This window comes from Mobula birostris, chromosome 17, assembly GCF_030028105.1.
Source record: "Mobula birostris isolate sMobBir1 chromosome 17, sMobBir1.hap1, whole genome shotgun sequence".
NCBI lineage: Eukaryota > Metazoa > Chordata > Chondrichthyes > Myliobatiformes > Myliobatidae > Mobula > Mobula birostris.
The window spans coordinates 16,103,949-16,127,236 of record NC_092386.1 but is presented as its reverse complement, the minus strand read 5'-3'; the positions used below and the strand labels follow the sequence as shown (position 1 = coordinate 16,127,236).

The 23,288-nt window shown below is 42.2% G+C and overlaps 1 protein-coding gene across 1 annotated transcript in view; it reads right to left on the bottom strand.

Annotated features, from left to right (window-relative positions):
* LOC140211526 (leucyl-cystinyl aminopeptidase-like) overlaps positions 1-22,360 on the bottom strand; it is a 95,793-nt gene extending 73,433 nt beyond the window's left edge. The window contains exons 1-4 of the mRNA XM_072281315.1: positions 21,552-22,360; positions 20,288-20,426; positions 12,603-12,737; positions 8,869-8,989 (exon numbers count right to left, since the gene is read on the bottom strand). Of these exons, the coding sequence (XP_072137416.1) occupies positions 8,869-8,989; positions 12,603-12,737; positions 20,288-20,426; positions 21,552-22,345 (1,189 nt within the window). The 5' untranslated portion in view covers positions 22,346-22,360. The remainder of the gene's footprint in view (positions 1-8,868; positions 8,990-12,602; positions 12,738-20,287; positions 20,427-21,551) is intronic.
* Between the last annotated feature and the right edge of the window lie 928 nt (positions 22,361-23,288).

The window sequence follows — 23,288 nt, the reverse complement described above, 5'->3', positions numbered from 1 at the left end:
GAGGTGATATTTAGGGACCAGGTGAGGTTATCCGTGATATGAACTCCCAGGAACTTGGTACACTTTAACTCTCTCTATGGAAAAGCCATGTACTCGCAGAGGGAAATGGTTTGTCTGCACCTTCCTGAAGTCCACAATGATTTCCATTGTCCTCTCCACATCCAGGCATAGGTTTTTCTTCTCACATCAATTCATCAGCCACCCCACTTCCTCTCACCATTGTTCTTGATACGTCCAACCACTGCTGTATCATCCGCAAACTGGAAGACATGGTTTAAGCTGGATCCTGCAACACAGTCACGGGCCAGCAGCCTGAACAGCCCTGAGCACGCAGCCGCAGGGAGCGCCAGTGTTCATCATAATGGGATGAGAGACGTTGCTGCCCAATGGACTGACTGTGGTCTTACTGCTAAGAAGTCCACAGAATATCTGTGTGGATGAGCATGTGCCTGCGAAAACTGTACATTCCCAAACCAAAAGCCGTCGATGAGCCAAGAGGTTTGTTGTCTGCTGAGGGCTAGATCTGTGGCATTTAAGTCTGGAGACCCAGGTCTGAAGATATGACTTGCGGAAGGCCAACTCAAGAGAGAGAAAACAATTCCAAACAAGGCAGGAGGCGACTTCAGAGGCACGTCAACTCTGGCAGGGTTTGCAACACATTACTTCCTACAAAAAGCGAAACCCAATAGCATGAATGGCTGCAATGATTCACTACCAGATGAGCTCAATGCCTTCTATGCCCGCTTTGAAAGGGAGAATATAACTACAGCTATGAAGATCCCTGCTGCAACTGGTGACCCTGTGATCTCTGTTTCAGAGGCTGATTATCAGTTTGTTCTTCAGGAGTGTGAACCCTCCCAAGGCGGCAGGCCCCGACATAGTACCTGGTAAGACTCTGAAAACTTGTGACAACCAGCTGACCAGAATATTCAAGGACATTTTCAACATTGCATTGCTTTGGTCGGAAGTTCCCACCTGCTTCAAAAGGGCAACGATCACACCAGTGCCTAAGAAGAATAATGCGAGCTGCCTTAGTGACTAACGTCCAGTAGCACTCAAACCTACGGTTATGTAATGCTTTTAGAGAGGTTGGTCATGGCGAGAATCAACTCCTGCCTCAGCAAGGACCTAGTCCCACTGCATTTTGCCTATCATTGCAATCTCAGTGGCTCTTCACATGGCCTTAGATCACCTGAACTATACAAACACATCAGGATGCTGTTCATTGACTATAGCTCAGCTTTTAATACCATCATTCTGTGGGTTGAGATTCTAAATTGGAGAAAGTGCACGATACTCCAGATTTGGCCTCACCAACATCTTGAACAACTTCAAATGTAACATCCTATTTTCTGTACTCAATGCATTGACTTATGAAGGCCAATGTGTCAAAAGCTTTCTTTACAACGCTGTCTACCTGTGACACCACTTTCAATGAATTATGGACCAGTATTCCCAGATCCCTTTGTTCTACCACATTTCAGTGCCCTGCCATTCACTATGTAAGACCTACGCTGGCTGGTCCTACCGAAGTGTAAAACATTTCACTTGTCTGCATTAAATTCCATCTGCTACTTTTTAGCCCATTTTTCCAGCTGATACAGATACCTCTGTAAGCCATGATACCCTTCCTCACTACACCCACTCCACTACACCCTCAACCTTGATGCCATCCGCAAATGTGCTGATCCAGCTAACCACATTATCATCCAGATCTTCAAACAAAGGACCCAATGCCGAACCCTACAGCACACCACTAGTCACAGGTCTCCTGTTAGTCAGGCCACTCTCCGGCTTCTCCCATAAATCCAATGTCTATTCCAAATTATTACCTCACCCTGAATGCCGAGCATCTGAACCTTCTTGACTCGCCTCCCATGTGGACCCCATACTAATATCCAAGTAGACCACATCTACTTTCCTGGTAACTTCCTCCAAAAACTATCGTCAACCTCCTTTGAACTCTCTCCAATGTCAGCACATCCTTTCTTAGATAAGGGGGCCCAAAACTGCTCACAATTTTCACCAGTACTTAATAAAGTCTTCAAATTACATCCTTGCTTTTATATTCTAGTTCTCTTGAAATGAATCCTAACATCACATTTGCCTTCCTCACCACTGACTCAACCTGCAAATTAACCTTTAGAGAATATTGCACTAGGACCCCCCAAGACCATTTGCACCTCAGAATTTAGAATTTTCTCTCCATTTAGAAAATAGTCTACCCTTCATTTCTTTGACCAAAATGCATGACCACCTGGCACATCTTTGCCTTTTTCTCTTAATCTAAGTCCTTCTGTAGCCTCCCTACTTCCTCAAGACAACCTGCGCTTCCGCCTTTGTATCATCTTCAAACCTTGTACCAACCTCAAACTTTGCAACAAAGCCATCAATTCCATCATCCAAGTCAATGTCATATAGCATAAAAAGAAATGGTCCCAAAACAGACCCCTGTGGAACAGAACAGGCTCTTTGCCTCCTGCCAATCAGCACTGATTTATCCATGTTAGAATCTTTCTTGTAATACCATGGGCTCTAAACTTGTTAAGCAGACTCATGTGTGGCACCTTGTCAAAGACCTTCCGAAAATCTAAGTATACAGCATCCATCGCTTCTCCTTTGTCTATCCTGCAAAATGCTGGAGGAAGTCAGCATCCATGAAAATGAATAAACAGTCGATGTTTCAGGCCAAGACCGTTCATCTCAGGACTGGAAGAGGGAAAATGCTACAGTAAAAAGGTAGAGGGTTGGAGGCTACCCAGACAAATACAAGCTGTTGCTCCCCCACCCTGAGTGTGGCCTCATCTTGGCACAAAAGGAGGGCATGGACTGACATATCAGAACGGGAATGGGAATCAGAATTAAAATGTTTGGTCATTGGGAAGTTCTGGTTTTGGAAATGTGTCATATCCCCTGTTGTGGCGTGGATGAAATCACCAGAGAGACACAGAGTCACTGGTAGATACAAAGCAGCTTCTTCATTCCACACAACAAGATACAGCAGGCATCATACGGACGGAGACGCTTTCGGTGGAAAGGTCTGCTAGCCCAATGTGGGCTTGATATTTATATGCTAAACACAAAGGAAAATCGCTATTTACCAAGTTATAGACAATGCATAGGCAATGCTTCCTTTTGAAGCTAAATGCAAATCATCACACCTTCTGACTTCATCCTTCCCTCCTGACGCCAACATGTCTGGGTTGGTACGCACAGCCTTTAGGAGTGCAAGTCAAATCCACAATACATTTATTTGGTACTTTACATGCTAACATAGAGGACAATTCATATTTATAAATTATAGATAATCCTGTCTTCGAAACTACAGCATCTGCTCAAACTACAACGTCAGCAGCGTCTGGTATTCACAGCTTTTAGGAAACGCATTGTTATGAACTCAATCCACAGTACTTCGTCAAACAGAAGACTGGTGGCAAGCCATTTAAGTGTAAATGAATCACCTATCCAATATCTCCTCCAAACACAGCAAATTTACAGTACTGTGCAAAAGTCTTAGGCACGTTAACTCTAAGTGCCAAAGACTTTTGCACAGTACTGTAGTAATTTTATGTTTTGCACTATACTACTGCCACAAAAAAAGCATGACATATACAAACCTAATTCTGATTATGGGTCCCTATTGTGGACTGAGAGTGGGAAAGGGGCAGGGAGGGGGAATCATGGTTGGGTAAAGGGGAAGGGAGGGGGAGCGAGTGGGAAGCACCAGAGAGACATGAGGTAATGATCAATTAACCAATTGTTTGGAATCAAACAACCTTCCCTGGTGTCTCAGGGCAGGGTGTGTCTGCAAGCACGCCACACCTCCTCTGCCACCTGTCCCATACCCCTCCCGCAGGCCAGCACCCCAGGCAGCACATTCCAAGCACCCGCCACAGTGTAAAAAAAAACTTGCCTCTCACACCTCCTTTGAACTTAACCCCTTCACCATCCTGTTAGAATTAGCTGCTAAATATGTGTTTTTTTTGTATTTCTAAGTCATATTGAGGGTGAGGTCAAGGGGTAGCAAAAGCATCACTTTAAAATGAGAGGAGGGTCAGTCTCAACATTGAGAGTTGTTTGTACATTTACATCTAACTACACCATTGCGCAACCTCTCATTGTTTAAGTTCCAGTTTAATAATCGTTCAACCATGCATGGATACAGCCGAATGAAACTGCATTCCTCTGGAGCCAAGGAACCAAACACAGCACAAGGCTGCATTCTTGCAGCCCCAATTCAAAAATCGGAAGTGCAAAGGGACTTTGGGGGGGGGGGGGTCCTCGTGCAGGATACTCTAAAGGTTAACCACCAGGTTGGACTGGCAGTAAGGAAAGTGAATGCTATGTTGGAATAGTGTATAAGGGTAAGGAGGTGTTGTTGAGGCTCTGTGGGACATTGGTGAGACCTCATTTGGAATACTGTGTGCAGTTTTGGGCCCCCTATCTTAGAAAGGATATACTGATGTTGGAGAGAGTTCAGAGAAGATTTACGAGGATGATTCCTGGAATGCAGGGGCTAACATATGAGGAGCGTTTGTCAGCTCTTGGACTGTATTCATTAGAGTATAAAAAAATGAGAGGGGATCTCATAGAAACATTTCAAATGTTGGAAGGGTTGAACAGAGTAGATGTGGAAAGGCTGTTTCCCTTGGTGGGTGAGTCCAGGACAAGAGACAGTCTTAGAATTAGAGGGTACCCATTTAAAACAGAGATGAGGAGAAATTTTTTTAGCCAGAGGGTTGTGGATTTATGGAATTCCTTGCCACATACAGCTGTGGAGGCCCGATCATTGAGGGTGTTTAAAGAGGAGATTGATAGGTATCTAGTTAAGGTATCAAGGGATACGGGGAAAAAGCCAGAAATTGGAACTAGATGGGAGAATAGTTTAGCTCATAGTGAAGTGGCGGAGCAGACTCGATGGGCTGAATGGCCTACTTCTGCTCCTTTGTCTTGTGATCTTGTCATCTTTACAACTTCTTTTCAAACTCTGTCGCCCACAATCTTTTCATGAACTGGAACCAACTACACAGCCCGTGGAGTTGAAGATATTGTCAGATACATACTGGGCATGGCAGTATACAGCTTTGTGGGCTATAAGGAAATCACTCCCTGCCATTCTAGCTACACTACAGGATATTATAGGTAAACCAAATGCACGGAGGAAAACGGAGGCCAGAGCAGTAAATGGACTGACTGACGAGCAGTTTGCTTTACTTCTCACTCTGTTTGAGGATTTATTCCGAGTCACCAAGTTCATGTCAGACCAGCTACAATCTCCCCGTTTGGAGCTTTCATCCGCTGTGGACTTGGCTCAGTCTGTTATCGACGCACTCTCAGCAAAACTGGGAGAGGAATCATGGAGTGAAATTCACGCAAGAGCTAGGGACCTGTGTGTCAAGACTGGTATACAGAGAAGACCACATGAAAGGAGACAGGCCCAGCCACCCCGCCACCTACATGATTTTGTCGTTGAAGCCCAAACTGAAAGCACACCTGTCACATCCTCTGATGACCTTCGCAAGCACTGTTTCTATCCAGTTATAGACAGACTTCTGACTGAAATGGAAAGACGGTTCTCAATTGAGACTGGGGGTGTTCTGACTGGAGTCTCAGCATTGAGTCCCAAACACAATCTCTTCCTAGACTAGAATTGTCTTTGGCCAATGGCCCAATACTATGGAGTGACTGAAGTGAACCTGACTGCAGAGCTACAAGAGGTTCGGTGTCTGCTAGAAACAAAACAAAGCAAGGACAGACAATGAATGACACAGTGGAATTATTAGCTCTAATGAGACCCTACCGCGATGCATTTATAGATTTATACAAACTAATCTGCATATCACTGACTCTGCCTGTGACATCTGCCTCATGCAAAAGGAGTTTCTCTTGCCTCAGACGCCTCAAAAACTACCTAAGGAATAGCAGCGGTGATGCTCGGAACAGCAACTTGGCCCTGTTGGCGATAAACAGCCGGAGGACCAAAGCACTTGACATCCAGAAAATCGCTGATGCTTTCCCCACCAATCACAACACCAGACGGATTGTGCTTCTCTGAAAACATCAATGGTGTTGATTCTTTTTTAAATTTGGATCAAGACTAATGCTGATTATAATTATTATTTTGTGGTGGATACCCAATAGTCCTTATGTTTCCTGCAAATCCTAAAGTATTACATTTACTGCTATTAAGCCTACTGGTTTTGCTTAGACTTCCAAGTGGTGATTCTGTTGATTTTTGTTTTAAATTCAGTAGCCGAATTAATTGAGGTATTGCATGGTCAGAGTACAATTTGTCCAACTCCTGGTAAGGCCTTGCATCTGTTGTTTGCCTTATTTGACTTCAATAACGGTGTATCTTTTGGCATTGTCTGTCTATGTAATGCAAATAGCAGTGGACATTGTGGGTTCGTGTTGTGTTTTTCAGTTGAAAAGCACGCATTTGACGCCGATTGCGGGAGTGGTGCGTGATTCATGTTGTGCGCTGTGGGTCGGATGCTCTGTTGGTTTGTTTGTTTATGCTCTGTGTAGTCCGGGTTGTCTCTGATGCTGTTGACACTGTCACAGTTCACTTCTATATTAGATCTATCAATTGCTGTTGCTTATGAATCAACAGAGGCATTTATAGTAGGCACATAATACTTGAAACTGACTTTTGAACGCCACACGTCTGGCCTTGCAAATACATATTACCATAGGGTACATCCCTCAGCACCATCACTGAATAATTCAGCCCCACTGTAGCACCAGCAAGAAAAAATCTCTGGTGCCACCAGTGGGTGATGGGTGGGTATGAGGGGAGTTGGGGCTGCAAGAATACAGACTTGTGCTGTGTTTGGTACCTTGGCTCCAGAGGAATGTGGTTTCATTTCCCACCATTTTGGTCACCACTGATCCCTCTGGCTGTTTTCTGACTAAAAATCGATCCATTTTTCATGCCGGTCAAAATAATGCATGTGCCAGGCCCACGCTAGCTTGTAAAAGCACAATGCATGTGTGTGTGTGTGTAAGATCCATTAGTCTCACGAGACCATGGATCTGCGCCTGGATCCTGCACAATGTATGTATTCTATTAATCTCTTGCGTGAGTGACATCACCACCTTAAGTGATCTTAGATCAGCTTAACTGATCTGAGGACAGCAACGGCAAGACATTGACAATGAATGAATAAGCAGAAGCGTAGAGTGGATCTGACCTTGAGGCTGATTTATACTTGTGCATACTAGCTTACGCCGTAGCCTACACCGTTGTGAGCATTTATACTTGTGCGTTGGTGTGGCTGCGTCGCTCTGCAATTCACTGCCAAAACGCTAGTTGGCGGTGGGGTTTCTATGCCACTGTGTTGAGTTTCTTCATGTTGAAACTCAACATGAAGAAACTCAAACTTCAAACAATGGCGACTGAAACCGAAGGAGGGTGAACTTTCTGTATGTACAGTGTAGTGTCACTTAACAGATTCGAGAATTTTGAGCCAAAATCGATTTGTCGAAAAAATCAGCATGTCACGCATGCGCACATACCTGCCTGCACAAGGCTTCATGGTCATGGTAGTCTTCCTCGGGGTAAACAAGTTTAAAGTGAGCGTCTTTTTTCGTAAAAACGAAAATCCTCTTTCGGTTAATGAAAACAGGTGCTAATGTAGGTCTTTCGTAAGATGTGTCCTCCATAATTTCAGAAGTCTGTAAAGCTTTATGGAAAGCATTGCAGCCAGAGTTCCTTCCCTGCCCTTCAGTCACCCAATGGGAAGCTATTGCAGCGTAGGAGGAAGTGCGGTGCTACCAAGCAGACCAATCACAGTTGTTTTGGTCTGCGTTGCTGCGATGCGTAGTTACATTTTGGGAGAGGTGCGCATTAGGCTACGGCATAAGGTTTGCTTAGAGTACAGCGTAGGGTTCGCGGCTACGCCGTACTTACAGCGTACATTTGACGCACAAGTATAAATCAGCCTTTAGACCAGCAGAGAGTTTACAACTTTATTGCTGCGTGGGTGCTATGGTAATTGGGGGCGCTGTTTCACTGGATCAACTGGAGAAACAAGCTATATTCAAAATTATACAGAGAAAGCAGCTGCAATTTATATGTCAAATTTCAGTTGACATTTTGGTGGTGCTATTGTAATTTCCTCAGCGCCACCACTGCGGATATGATAGGGTCTTTTAAGAGACTTCTGGATAGGTACATGGAGTTTAGAAAATTAGAGGACTATGGGTAACCCTAGGTAATTTCTAAGGTAAGGACATGTTAGGCACAACTTTGTGGGCCGAAGGGCCTGTATTGTGCTGTAGGTTTTCTGTGTTTCTATGTTTCTAAGTTACCTGCAGTGAAAATTCATAATTGTGAATAGGGGAATGACAGAGCAATTAAAGAAATATGTTGGTTTTGTCTTTGCAGAAGAAGAAACAAGTAACTTAGCACAAATATTTCAAACCAAGAATTGAATCAAAGGGAGAAATTAAAAGCAAGCACTGGCTCAGCACTGCCACTGCTCCAGTCTGTCCCAGCATAATCCTCGTTGACTTGATGCAAATTACACAGTTCACAGTACACTTTGATGTAGAACTAATCTTTATCTTTATAAATGTGAATTAAAATGTGTTGCGTCAATTACAATCAAATGGAATAACATCCAATTGTCCAGAGATTCTCAGTACGGCACCTGTCCCGAGTACACAAGATTTAGAATTGTACTGCATCTTTTTGACATGCAAAGAAAAAATGCTTTTACTAAAGTGAAACTAAACTGAAACCTGATCCAGATTTATTGCTTTTTACTGGAGGCTGAACATATTACATTGCAAAACTCACACCATTACAGTCATCGACAAACATATTAACAAAGCATTATTACAAACATTCATGTTTTACCTTACCTAGTTTCTTTAAGGAATAAGATATATTGAAGAAACCCTCAAAAAAGTTGAGAAGTTTCACCGTTAGTTCCAATGGATACTTCATTTGATCCGTCTTTCCAGGAACAGCATACACCGACACCTAGCCAAATTCAATGTGATAAGAAGTACTGTCAAACCGTAAGTTATTACACTGAAAATAATCTCTTCAATATGAATGTATAGAATAGCAGCCTTTTCAAGACAAAACCCTTGCTTCCACAGAAAGGACATACATGGCAAAAACTGTTACACTGCTTTTCCAAGAAGGTACGCTGTGTCAAGAGAAAACAAAAAAATTGAGCTAATCCAGAATGGAGTTTCTCTGAGTTAGTGTGTATCACAGGTAGTAACAGCAGAATAATTTAACATTTGTGATGAGGAGGGGTAGAGGAGTGAAATACATCAGCTGGTTACAACAACCTTACACTCAATGTCAGCAAGATTAAGTAACTGACTGCAGACTTCATTAAGGGGAAGTCGGGAGAACACATGCCAATTAATATTCATTGAGAGGTCAGTGGTGAAAAGGGAGAACAGTTTCAAGGCCTGGGTGTCAACATCTCAGAGGCCCACCAAATTGATGCAATCATGATGAAGGTCCGTCAGTGGCTATACTTGATTGGGAGGTTCAAAAGATTTGGTATGTCACCAATTTCTACAAGAATAAAAGTTTTCAAATATCACAAAGCCAAGCACAGAGACCAATGCAGACTTGATCAACAAAATCAGACAAATTCTGGAATACTCCCACATCACAACAAACATGGTGGAGGACAGCTAGACAGCTAACCGAAAAGAGCGTGAGTAGATTCCTCAGCCTCGAACTCAGTAGAATCCAGTGAGAGAGCCCTAACATTAAAGTCGCAAACACGAGGAATTCTGCAGATGCTGGAATTTCAAGCAACACACATCAAAGTTGCTGGTGAACGCAGCAGGCCAGGCAGCATCTCTAGGTAGAGGTACAGTCGACGTTTCAGGCCGAGACAGTAGAGGAGGCCGTGGATAGACATATCAGAATGGGAATGGGATGTGGAATTAAAATGTGTGGCCACTGGGCGATCCTGCTTTCTCTGGCGGACAGAGCGTAGGTGTTCAGCAAAACGATCTCCCAGTCTGCATCGGGTCTTGCCAATATATAGAATTTAGGTTGGAGGAACAAGATGAAGCCACACTCAGGTTGGAGGAACAACACTTTATATTCCGTCTGGGTAGCCTCCAACCTGATGGCATGAACATTGACTTCTCTAACTTCCGCTAATACCCCACCTCCCCCTCGTACCCCATCTGTTATTTATATACACACATTCTTTCTCTCACTCTCCTTTTTCTCCCTCTGTCCCTCTGACTATACCCCTTGCCCACCCTCTGGGCTTCCCCCCCTCCGCCTTTTCCTTCTCCCTGGGCCTCCTGTCCCATGATCCTCTCATACCCCTTTTGCCAATCACCCGTCCAGCTCTTGGCTCCATCCCTCCCCCTCCTGTCTTCTCCTATCATTTTGGATCTCCCTTTCCCCCTCCCACTTTTAAATCTCTTACTAGCTCTTTCTTCAGTTAGTCCTGATGAAGGGTCTCGGCCTGAAACGTCGACTGTACCTCTTCCTAGAGATGCTGCCTGGCCTGCTGCGTCCACCAGCAACTTTGATGTGTGTTGCTAACATTAAAGTAATGAGTTTGTGTGGGATCCCAACATACAAAGTGGATGACTGAATAGCCTCCCCCCCCCCACCAGTTTGCCATCATCATGTATACTTGCATCCAGCTTATATCACTCACGTTCTGTGAAATTAAGTCACTTCCGAATGCCTCATCAACAAAACTGAACCTTAACTGAGGCATCAGTCATATTTTAATCAGTGAAGTCATACAAGGAGCTCACAGCAGTACCTTCACGCAATGCCTCCCTGTCCACAAGCTTCCCACCATTATCCCGTTCAACTTCTGTCAAAAACACTCACCTCCAAGCCTCAGCCTCAGCCAATAATGAATGCAAAGTGCTCAAAATCACATAGATGTAAAAAGCAAATATCCTCAACATCAGGACGCCTCAGTGTAAAGTTAAAACTAACTGAGACTTATTTGAACTGTGACAGAGAGTTGTCCATCAGAAGAAAGTCATAAGGATGCAAGGACGTTTTGGTAGAATATTTACAGAAATAAATCCTCTACACAACCACTTCCAGCTGCTTTATCAATGACATTCTCTATATTACATTTCAGTCCTTTTCATTAAACCAAATAATCAATTATGTTAGAATTAGACAACACAAGTAATAGGTTTCTAAGCACCACAAACAAAAGATCTACCATCCCTCCTTGGATTTACTGTGCATGCCTGCAAGTAAGTGCATCTCAGGGTTGTATATGGTGACATACACGCACCTTGATAATAAATTTACTTTGAACTTTGACCTTCAAGTGTACTGCCATCACCAATTTCCCCTGCATTAATATCATAGGAATCCACTGTTCGACAGTTGATCTTGACCAATAACTAAACAGTGATGAAAAGAGCAGCTGGTGTCTGAATTTTCTCTCCTAATCCCTCAAAGTCTTTCCATTATCCTCAAGGCTCAAGCCAGACCAGGCTGGAATGCTTACTCTGCATCCTTGCTAATGCATGACAAATGGGTGATAGAATCCAGAATGGACAAGCTGGCAAGGTTAATTCTCCTTCTGCAGGTTTTGACAATAACATCGTAAAGGGTGCAACATGCGAGAGATACAGAGTGCCAAGGGCAACACACAGAAAATACTGGAGGAGCTAAGCAGGTCAGAGAAGTAGTGAGAGGAGAACTGGAATTGAAAATGGAAAAAGAGAGAAGAGAAAGGGTGAAAAATTACCAGAAGTTAGAGAAATCGATGTTCATGCCATCAGGTTGGAAGCTACCCAGACAGAATATGAGGTGTTGCTCCTCAAACCTGATTTTGGTCTCATCATGGCAGTGGCGAAATGTAAATGGGAAGATGAATTGAAGTGGATATCTATGATATCCCACCTTATGTGGCAAACGAAGTGAAGTGAAGCTGTTCAATGGTGTGATACTGCAATTTACATCATTCCCCATTCAGGCTCACCTCTCATCCCCTCCCCTCTCCTCAAATACCTATCACTTCCCTCCTGTTCCCTTTCTTCCATGGTCCACAATCCTCTCCTACCAAACTGCTATTTTTTCACCCCTTTACCTCTCTCACCTATCACCTCCCAGCTTCTTACTTCATCCCCCTCCCTCCCAACCTACCTTTTTATTCTGGCTTCTTCCCCCTTCCCTTCCAGTCCTGATGAAGGGCCTTAGCCTAAAATATCGATTGTGCATTCCCCTTCATACATCTGCCTGATTTGCCAAGTTCCTTCTGCATTTTGCATGTGTTGATCAAGATTTGCAGCATCTACAGAATCTCTCATGTGTATAGACAGCCAAGTAACTCTAAATATCTTCCCTTTCGCATTTCAACCACCAATATAAACAAGACCAGTAACATTTTTGAATCAATTGAAATTATATATACTGTTGATTACAATCTGCAGTGTCAAATACTTCATGGTTGCTCAGATTTTTGAAATTCCTCACCAAAATCAAGTTGGGAGGACAAGTAGCATAACTTCAGCGATTCAGACAAGAACCATTCCCATCTTCTCTAAAGAAATAGGGCTGAATATTAAAAACAGCCTTACTTGCATATACTGGAGTTGTTTTTTTTAAAAATGGGACTTACCAGAATTCCCCCTGTGGTGATGCGGCTGATGCTTGTCAAATCAGCGACAACAAAGGCCACTAAGTAAGTGCTCATGTTAACGCTTTTCATAAATGTATCTTGATAAAATCCATCAGCAACTGTAGTTGTGCTATCCTAGAGCAAACCAGTGTCAGTAAAGTCAAGCACAATACCATGTGTGTTTAGCAGCACAGTTTTCAATGTTAGCAAAATCCTGTTTTACCAAAAGGAATGTATTCTGAATGCTGTGTGGCAATTTAAATACAGTGCTCAAGAACAAAACTTGAAAATGCTATTATAGCAAAGCACATTGGCTTATTTCTCATACAAACATTGAAACATTCCGCGAAATGCATGATTTCGTGCAGGAGCAGAAGCTGATGGTGTTACACGAGTAGAGAAGGGTGGGTAGTTTTGAGGGGACATGGGTGTTGTTTAAAACCCATTTTGGCTTTAAGAATAATTTCTCCATTATAAACAAACTGATGTTGATAAAATATAATATGGGGTCCGAGGGACAATTTTGATCATACCTGCACTTAATTGAATGCCAAATATCATCAACTACGTTTCACAGAAAGCATGAACAACACAGTGCAGAATGACAATAAAACAGGGAGGCACAGTCGCAGAGTGGTTAGCACAACGATTTACATACAGTACCAGTGACCCAGGCTCAATTCCCACTGCCGTCTGTTAGGAGTTTGTATGTGACCACATAGATTTCCTCCAGGTGCTTCAGTTTTCTCCCACCATCCAAAGATGTACCAGTTGTCAAGGCTAATTGGTCATTGTAAATCGTCCCGTGTTTAGGCTTCGGTTAAATTGGGGGTTGCTGAGCGGTGTGGTCTGAAGGGCCAGAAGGACCTGTTCTGTGTGTATCTCAGTAAGTAGTAGTCAACATCACAATTTTTAATGTGGTGCATTCAGTTTGCACTTAAATTGGATATATACAGCCAGAGACAGCTTTCCCTCTAAGCTGCGCTAGTGTGTGGCCACACAGTAAATAAAATGATTCCACACATATAGCCTTTGTTACTATGTAGCTGGAATTTTTTGTTATATATAATGTAATTTTAAAATTAGCTAATACAATTTTTGTAATCTCTGTTAATTATGAAATACCCTGTAATTAATGTGTTAATGAATATAATCCATCAAATCTCTATACAATAAACATACCACAACCTTTACTTGGAATCATTTTAAGGCTTCAACATATTTATGGTGTCAGTGTTACAAGTTTCAACAATGATACAAATTGTAACAATAAACACAGAATGGAAGTCGGTAGCTCATTATTAATAAACCACTGAATCCGCTGAACACCTATGCATATTATGAAGAAAAAAAACACTTAAACATTCAGTTTTCAGGCTGTGTAAAAATTTGCTGTTCAGAGCAATAGTTGGTCTGCGCAGCTGTAGAGGGAGTGCTGGTCATAGAATAATACAGTAATCTTCAAAGCCTCTCCAAGATGGCATATCTATCAGCACCACACTTAGCTGATTCAATGGCATATTTTGTCATGTCCACTGTGCCCACAAGGATATTTCCTTGGCTTGATTTCTCATTTACTTCACACTAATTGCAACAACTAAGTATTTCTGTTGCATGAGTTACAATCTACTGTACTTAAGAGTCACAGCATAGTACAACACGGTAACATGCTCTATAGCCAAACTGGTCCATGCCAACCACAGTATCTTCCTTCCAGTCCCAATTGCCTATGCTTGTCCCATAACACTCCAAGCCATTCTCAACATCTATCCATCCAAATGTGTCTTAAATGTTACAATTATACCTATCTCTACCACTTCCCCTGGCAGTTCATTCCATGTATTCACTAACTACTGTGTGAAAAAAGTCAGCCTCTCAGGTTTTTTGTATATCTTCACCCTCTTATCTTCTACCTGTGCACTCTAGTTTTAGATTTCTCATCCTTGGGGAAAAGACTACCACCATCCACCATTTCCATATCCCTTTGTAAACTTCTATAAGGTCACCTCTTTTTCTCCTGCAATCCAATAAATAAAGATTCAGTGTGGCCAACCTCTCCCTATAACTTGGGCTTTCTAGTCCAGGGGGCATCCTTGTATAAAGGTAGAAGTTGGTTAAGCACACCTGGGAAAAAACTACTTCACTTAAGAAAGAAAAGCAACTTTGTTAGAGGAAGTTGGATTTTTGCCAGTGTCCCAAAGAGTTTGTGGAATCAAAACAATATACATAATAGCAAAACACACAAAATGCTGATGAAACTCAGCAGGGCATGCAGCATTTATGAAAATGAACAAACAGTCAATGTTTCTGGTCTAGACTGGAAAGGAATGGGCGCGACGCTAAAATAAAATCGTGGTGGAAGAGGAAGGAGGGTAGCTGGAAGGTGATAGGTGAAGCTAGGTGGTTGGGAAAGATAAAGGGCTGGAGAAAGAGGAATTAGATTTGAGAGGAGAATGGACCGTAGGAGAAAGGAGGAGGGCTGCAGGGGGAAGTGACAGGCAAGTGAGAAGAGGCACTGGAATCCACGTCTGGTTGGGAACTGGTCCCCTCCTGTAGGCGCCACTCTCCAGTGTTCTATCCATGAAAGACAAGCTGGACTGCCTGCAGCTGAGCCAGGGCAAGAAAAGCTGATTTTCCTCTGTCTGCTGAACCAGCACGAGATGAGGAACTGCTGTGTACTTCTTCTTGCAGAAATGTGGCTCCAGGACAACTTCCCAAGCACCATCAATATTCCAGCCATGCCACTCAGGGACTTGTGCTCATATTACTTTGTGTAACTGTATGCAGTAATGTAACTGTATGTGCTGTGTGACTGTACGCACTGTGTTTTAAGACCATAAGATATAGGAGCAGATGTAGGCCATTCAGCCCATCAAGTTTGTTCTGCCATTCAATCAATGGCTGATCCAATTCTTCCAGTCATCCCCACTCCCCTGCTTTCTCCCCATACCCTTTGATGCTTTGGCTAATCAAGAACTTATCCGTCTGTGCCTTAAATGCACCCAATGACTTGGTCTCCATAGCAGCTCATGGCAACAAATTCCATAGATCTACCACCCTCTGACTAAAGTAATTTCTCTGCATCTCAGTTCTAAATGGACATCCTTCAATCCTGAAGTTGTGCTCTCTTGTCCTAGGATCCCCTGCCATGGGAAATAACTTTGCCATATCTAACCTGTTCAGGCTTTTTAACATTCAGAATGTTTCAATGAGATTCCCCCCCTTTCTCCAGAACTCCAGGGAATACAGCCCAAGAGCTGCCAGACATTCCTCATACAGTAACACTTTCATTCCTGGAAACATTCTTGTGAATCTTCTCTGAATCCTCTCCAATGTCAGTATATCCTTTCTAAAATAAGGAGCCCAAAACTGCACACAATACTCAAGTGTGGTCTCACAAATGACGTATAGAGCCTCAACATCACATCCCTGCTCTTATATTCTATACTTCTAGAAATGAAAGTCAACATTGCATTCGCCTTTTGCACCACTGACTCAACCTGGAGGTTAATCTTTAGGGTATCCTGCACAAGGACTCCCAAGTCCCTTTCCATCTCTGCATTTTGAATTCTCTCCCCATCTAAATAATAGTCAGCCCATTTGTTTCTTCCACCAAACTGCATGACCATACACTTTCCAACATTGTATGTCATTTGCCACTTCTTTGCCCATTTCCCTAAGCTATTCAAGTCTCTGTTTCCTCAACACTACCCGCTCCTCCACCTATCTTTGTATCATCAACAAATTCATTAATCCCATACTCCAAATCATTGACATACATTGTAAAAAAAAAATAGCAGTCCTAACACAGACCCCTGTGGAACTCCACTGGTAACCGGCAGCCAGCCAGAATAGTATCTCTTTATTCCTACTCTCTGTTTTCTACTGATCAGCCAATGCTCTACCCATGCTAGTAACTTTCCTGTAATTCCATGGGTTCTTATCTTGCTAGGCAGCCTCATGTGCGGCACCTTGTCAAAGGCCTTCTGAAAATCCAAGTACACCACATCTACTACATCTCCTTTGTCTACCCTGCTTGGAATTTCCTTAAAGAATTGCTCCTTAGCCCCAGGATGCTGTCCATTCAGCTGTATACATGTGTGTGGGTGAACGATAAGTAAACTTGAACTTGAGATCTGGACCTGATTGAGGCCAATCATGTTTTTATATATTAAAGCATATTTTTGAATAGATTTGCCAACAAGCCCATGACCGAGCTATTACACAGAGAAGAATGCAGGACAACCGCTCACTCAGTGGAGCATCAGTGTCGAGTCTCCTGCAGCACTCTGCTCTCATGCTGGGAAATCTGTTACTGAGCTTACGCCAGGTTAGACCTCATGGCTCATTGCAAGTGATTGAGTGACATTAACTGAAATGTTTTAATTGCTGTGATGGGTTTGACTGCAAACTACCCGAGTTAACCCAGAGTTGCATATAATAATGAGGCTTTCACCCATCCTGCGGAAAGACCTGGCCATCAGTGTACATAATCAATACAAGAAACTCTTAGATAGGCACATGGATAATAGAAAAATGGAAGGATATGTAGGAGGAAAGGATTAGATTGATCTTAGAGTTGGCATATCATCTTGGGCCAAAGGTAGTGTACTGTGCTGATATGTTCTAATAATTACCTGGAATTTAGACTGGAGAAGAGGTCAACTACCTTAGCAAACAACTCATATTTGGACTACTGCAATCACATTTTTGACTGTGAGTCAAGTTTTAACTGGATGCATATTGCCTTCACTGTTTTTTGTTTATATTTAACTGATTGCACAAACCCAGGTAATTTTAATTTTGTAAATATATTTCGACAAGGATGAGAGAAACAAAGGGTGCTCCTGGTGTATACCAATGTATACCAATGTTGGTAGGACTGTATCTCAGTATAGGTCTCACTATAGATCCATAAACCACTCATTCGGTTTAGTCGAAAGTGTCTTGATATTACATACACTAAAGAGCAAAACAAAAATGCTGGGTATCTGAACTAATACCAAAAAATTGCAAACAATACTCAGTAAATTATGAATATCGGACGGCCTAGATAGAGTGTACAGAAGATATAGTAGGGATGTGTAGGACCAGAGCATATATCCTCAGAATACAAAGATGGCCCCTTAAATGGGCCAGAGGATGGCGAATCTGTGGAATTCATTGCCACAGATAGCTGTGGAGGCCAACTTATTGAGGATAGTTGAGGTGGAAGTTGATAGGTTCTTAATTAATCAGGGCATCAAGGTAATGGGGAGAAGGCATAAGGGGAAGATTCCTCATCAGAGAGATATTCAGAAATAGTCTCACCTGGTCTCAGAAATTGAGCTGTTGATAGGGATGAATGTGCCAAAGACGTTGTAAGTGATTCACAGTGTTAATGATGGACCCTCTGCAATCAGAATAATGTTAGGTTGGGCTGTTAGTGGACCTTTAAAAGGATACTGTGATGGTAGAAGACACTATGCTTGGCCAGAGCTAACGGATAACAGGACTTAAGATTTGCATTTGAATGAGTTTTGGCAGCAGCATTTCAAAACAAATTTTCTTGAATGTGGTCAGGATGGACAATTTATTTTGGCAGAAGAGCAAAATCCAGGATAGGCTGCTTACCAAAAGAGGACATTTGTGTAAACGTTGTGATTTTATGTCTCCTGTGTCTTAATAGCATGTAGTTGTAAATATAGTAGCCATATTAGTCGGGGCATGGTCAAAGCAGAAGAGATAGGTTACGTATTCATGCTCATTTTTGTGCAGTTTATAGCTTGAGACCACGAAGAACATTTCTCTGCTGACCGCTGAGAACACACTCAATAATGCTTAATTGTATGTTTGCTCATAAAGGATTGAAATAGGAAATTTGACTCTTTGGAGCGATCATTGGAGCTGGGGGCACCACACAAATATAACAATTCTGTGGGGTTACAGGCTGGTGAAAATTGTATTGTGTTGACTTTGGATCAATTTTGCCACTACAGACGTCACCTATAAAATGTCTGGCAGTTTCTTGCCCAAGTCCCCAACAGCAAACCCACACCCTCCACCTCAAGGTGGACAAGGGCAGCAGTTGCATGGGAATACCACCTTCCCAGGATTCCCCTCTCTAGAAACATCAGAGACTCTGTAAGGCCTTTTCTTTCCCTAGAGACAAACAGCATGGTATATTCGATTTTAAAAAAACCATGTAGAATGTTGGATCCAATCCAGAACGACAGTAAAGAGCACTTGATGTTGGATACTCATGTACTGACTCAAACTCCCAACAGTTTGACGAATTTTTCTTTCTGCACCATTAAGAATAGCATTGTCCAATAAATAAAGCCAGTTTTATATGTGGATAACTGGCAATCTTTATGTGGTTAACTGCATTTCCTATTTGTAAATATAGGGCAAAGATAGCAGGCACATGGTGGTATCACTATATGAACTCCATCTTGTCTACAGCAAAGTTACTGATGAGAAGGTCGAGAGCTTCTAGTTCCTAGGTGTAAATATCATCTAGATTGTCCAGGTCCAAACATGTAGACCCTACAGCCAAGAAAGCTCACCAACACCTCTTCTTGCTCAGACAGCCAAAAGAAATTTGCCATTTCCTCATCCTCCCTTAGCAATTTTTAATTGATGCACCACAGAAAGCATCCAACATGGATGCTTCAAAGCTTAGTATGCCAACTGCTTTGCGTGTGACTGGAAGAAACTGCAGAGAGTTGTTGGCAGAGCTCAGTAATTCACGGAAAACAGACTCCCCTCCATGTACTCTGTTTATATGATTGCACTTCTCACTGCCTTAGGAAAGCAGCCAGCATAATTAAAGACCCCACCCACCCCAAACATTCTTTTACTTCCCCTCTTCTATCAACCTGAAGATACAAAAGCCTGAAAGCATGTACCATCAGGCTCAAGGACAGCTTCTACCCCACTGTTATAAGACTACTGATTAATGAATAATGAATCCTTGAACTCAGAAATTACTTCATTGGGACATTGCATCTTAATGTCTATCTGCATTGCACTTTCTCTGTCACTGGTACACTTTATTCCTACCTCATTGTTTTTTCCCTTGTTCTACCTCAATGCACTGTGTAATGATTTGATCAGTATAAACCGTATGCAGGACAAGCATTTCACTGTATTTCAGCACGTGTGACAATAATAAACAAATTTCATCTTGACATGAAAACAGGTTAAAATCCTGGAATTCTTCACATAACAGTACAGTGGGAGCCAGTTCACCAGAAGCACACAGTCACCTCCTCAGGGACAGTTGGGTATGGGCAGTAAGTACTTTCAAACAAAAATGAAAACAAAACACCACTGAAATCAATCGGACCAAAATGACCCAAATCTGTTTGTTTCAGACATCCAGATACCAAATATCCAAAACAAACTGTGAGTGGCAGTCCAACATGTGAAAATGCCTTGTTAATGACAGAGGTCAGAGGAGAATGGCCAGCCTGGTTCAAGTTGACTAGAAAGCACCAGTAACTCAAATAACCATGCGTTACAACAACGGTGCGCAGATGTGCAACTCTGAATGAATAATACGTCGCACCTTGAGGTAGATGAAGTTGAAGCAACAGAAGCCTACACCAGGTTCTACTCCTGCACCTAATAAAGTGGCCAATGAGTGTATACTTTCATTGCAGTATGTTAATTAAATGAATGAAACCTTTTGTTATAGGTACCTTCGGCATGTTGGATAAGGAGATGTGGTCTGCTTCCCTTATTATTCTGATCCTAAATGTGGCCTTAAACGCTGGTTCATCAAAGCATGGAAAGGCACTTCGTGCAAAAGAAGGCCTGAACTGTGTGGCAGCGAATATCCTGTAATAGAGAAATAACAACATTAGAACGAAAGCAGGTATAGGCTAGCCATTTGTGAATCAGGCAAGGACACCCAAATCCCTCTGTTGCAGATCTCTCTGCTATTTCCACATTTAAACTATGCACAATTTTTGGCATAATGGCGAATTTCACATTTTTCTGACCTTGTACTTCTTTTCTCATACTACCTATCGCTATCCCATTGAGTCGCCATCATTCTCTCCACAATTTAGTTCCATCAACAGGTCATTGGCAAGTTTAGCAACTACACATTTGATGCCTTATCCAAGCCTGGGAGGGAGTTTCTAATGCACAGAATCGCAAGAGTTTATGCTAAACTCAGCCAAGTCCATCATGGGCATGATCTACTCTGCCATCAAGGGTATTTTCAAGGCGGCGATGTCCTTTATTAAAGACCTTCATCACCTTGATGGTCGGAATGTAAAAGGAACTTTGTCTTTGCTCAGGACAAGAAGTCTGCAGTGGTACTCCAGTCTGTGCAAATCAGATATTTATCATGCATGTGATACAGCTTAATTTAAAAAAAATATATCTGACAATCTGATACACAGGTCATGAATACCAGAAATTTTGCTAGCTTTGTAATCACCAGGAAAAATGTTAATACTCAATGGCTTTTTTTGAAAAACAAATGTCTGCGTCATTAGGAATGGTAGAAATAGCACTTCTGAGACAATTAGCGACATCCTGACCAGGTTCAGGAACAGTTATTACTCTGCAACCATCAGGCTTCTGGACTGGCGTGGATAGCTTCAATCACACTACTCTCAACTGTCCCTACAGCCTACAGACTCACTGTTCAGGATCCTTTACAACCCATGTATTCAGTATTATTTTTAGTGGGACAGTTTGTCTTTTTTTCACATTGGTTGTATGATGGTCTTTGTTTATGTATAGTTTGTCATAAATTCTACTGTATTTCTTTGTTTCCTGTAAATGCCTGCAAGAAAATAAATTTCAAGGTGATACATGGCAACAAAAATGTACTTTGATAATAAATTTACATTGGTTTTAATCAGATTCTTATACCTTTACAAATCCATTGAAAGATAAATACAAAATGTAACTCATTAGGAATTGAAAAGCAAATAGAAGTTGTCTGACCTTGTTTTGTTTTTATCTTGATAAGTGCCTTTAAAAACTCCAAAAAAACTATCAGATAGATTAGCTGAATATTCCACATTCAGTACATATTTTTCTCCTTTTGTCAGCATTGGGTTAAACTTGATTGCAATTTGCTCATGCGTTGGATATTCCAAAACCTGAACATTCTTAGGGTGGCTGGTTCCTTCTAGATTAATGGTTGCCGCGGTGATTTTGAGACCTGAGCTGTGAAGAGTAATGTTGTTGGTATCTTCCATGATTAGAAGGCTTATGTGTACAGAGCCTGTGAATTTCAAGGTGGTGAGATTAGGGTGCAAAGTAAGATCATAGTGCACAGGTACAACAGCTTTAGGCAATCTCATCTTTGGCCAAGGGAAAACCCGTCCATTGGTTGCCAAAGGATATATGAGGGTTGAAGTCATGTTCGATTTGTGGCAGCCTTCTTTTGTGAAGGTACATCTAGGCAGAGAGTAGAGCCCTATCGATATAGAAAGTATAATCACAACGACAAATGCACCAACAAGGAAAGTCCAACGACTAGGTAGTGAGCAGAAGTCACGATTATACAGCCCTGACACATTGTTACGGTGGTTGGAACTCCTGTTCATGAACGACATGCCCAGCAGTCTTACAGATGATTCATAATCTTCCTCATCATCATCCAGGCCACGTTCATTGAAACCACGTACCAGCAACCGGGAACTGTGCGGTTCATATTTAATTTCATCAGGTTCTAGAGGATGAAGGCGTGTATCCCTGGCCAAGTCCACAGCATTGGGCTCTCCTTCAAACATGGTGTTCTCAATGTTGTTTCTGGGCAATTGAACCCACTCTGAAACACAAAATGGTTTCAAATGCACTCAATGTGTGTTGCACAACCTGGCACTGTCCTACTCACCTCGAACAGGCTTCCATCCATTGGTTCAGAATCAAATCAGGTTCATTGTGCTAGTATTGGAGAAGGTCCAGAGGTTTACAAAAATGATCCCAGGAATGAAAGGATTAATGTATGAGAAATATTTGATGGCTCTGAGCCTGAACTTGCTGGAGTTTAGAAGACTGAAAGGGGGAAACTCATTGAAACCTATCGAACATTGAACGGCCTAGATAAAGTGGGCGTGAGAGGATGCTTGCTATAGTGAGTGAGACTAGGACCAAACAGCACAGCCTCAGAATAGACAGACGCCCATTTAGAACAGAGATAAGGAGGAATTCCCTTAGGCACAGGGTGGTGAATCTATGGAATTAATTGCCACAGACGGCTGTGGAGGCCAAGTCATTGGGTATATTTAAAGCAGAAGTTCTTGATTATTAAAGGTATCAAAGGTTGTTGGGAGGAGGCAGGAAAATGGGATTCAGATAGATAATAAGTCAGCCATGATTGAACAGCAGAGTGGACTCGATAGTCTGAATGGGCTAATTCTGCTTTATATTATGCTGTGTATGCCGAAATGTGATGTTTTTTGGCAGCAGTATAGTGCAATATATAACAAATACTACAAGTTACAATAAGATATTTGAAACATAAATAAGAAATGCAAAAATAGGGCAAAATAACGAGGTAGTGTTCATGCAACATTCAGAAATCTGATAATGAGGGGGAAGAAGCTGTTCGTAAGACATTGAGTGTGTGTCTTCAGGCTCCTATACCTCCTTCCTGATAGTAGTAATGTGAAGAGGATAACCCTATTCCCACTAAACTGCAAAGTTATATTGAATACCAAATATATCCAAAAC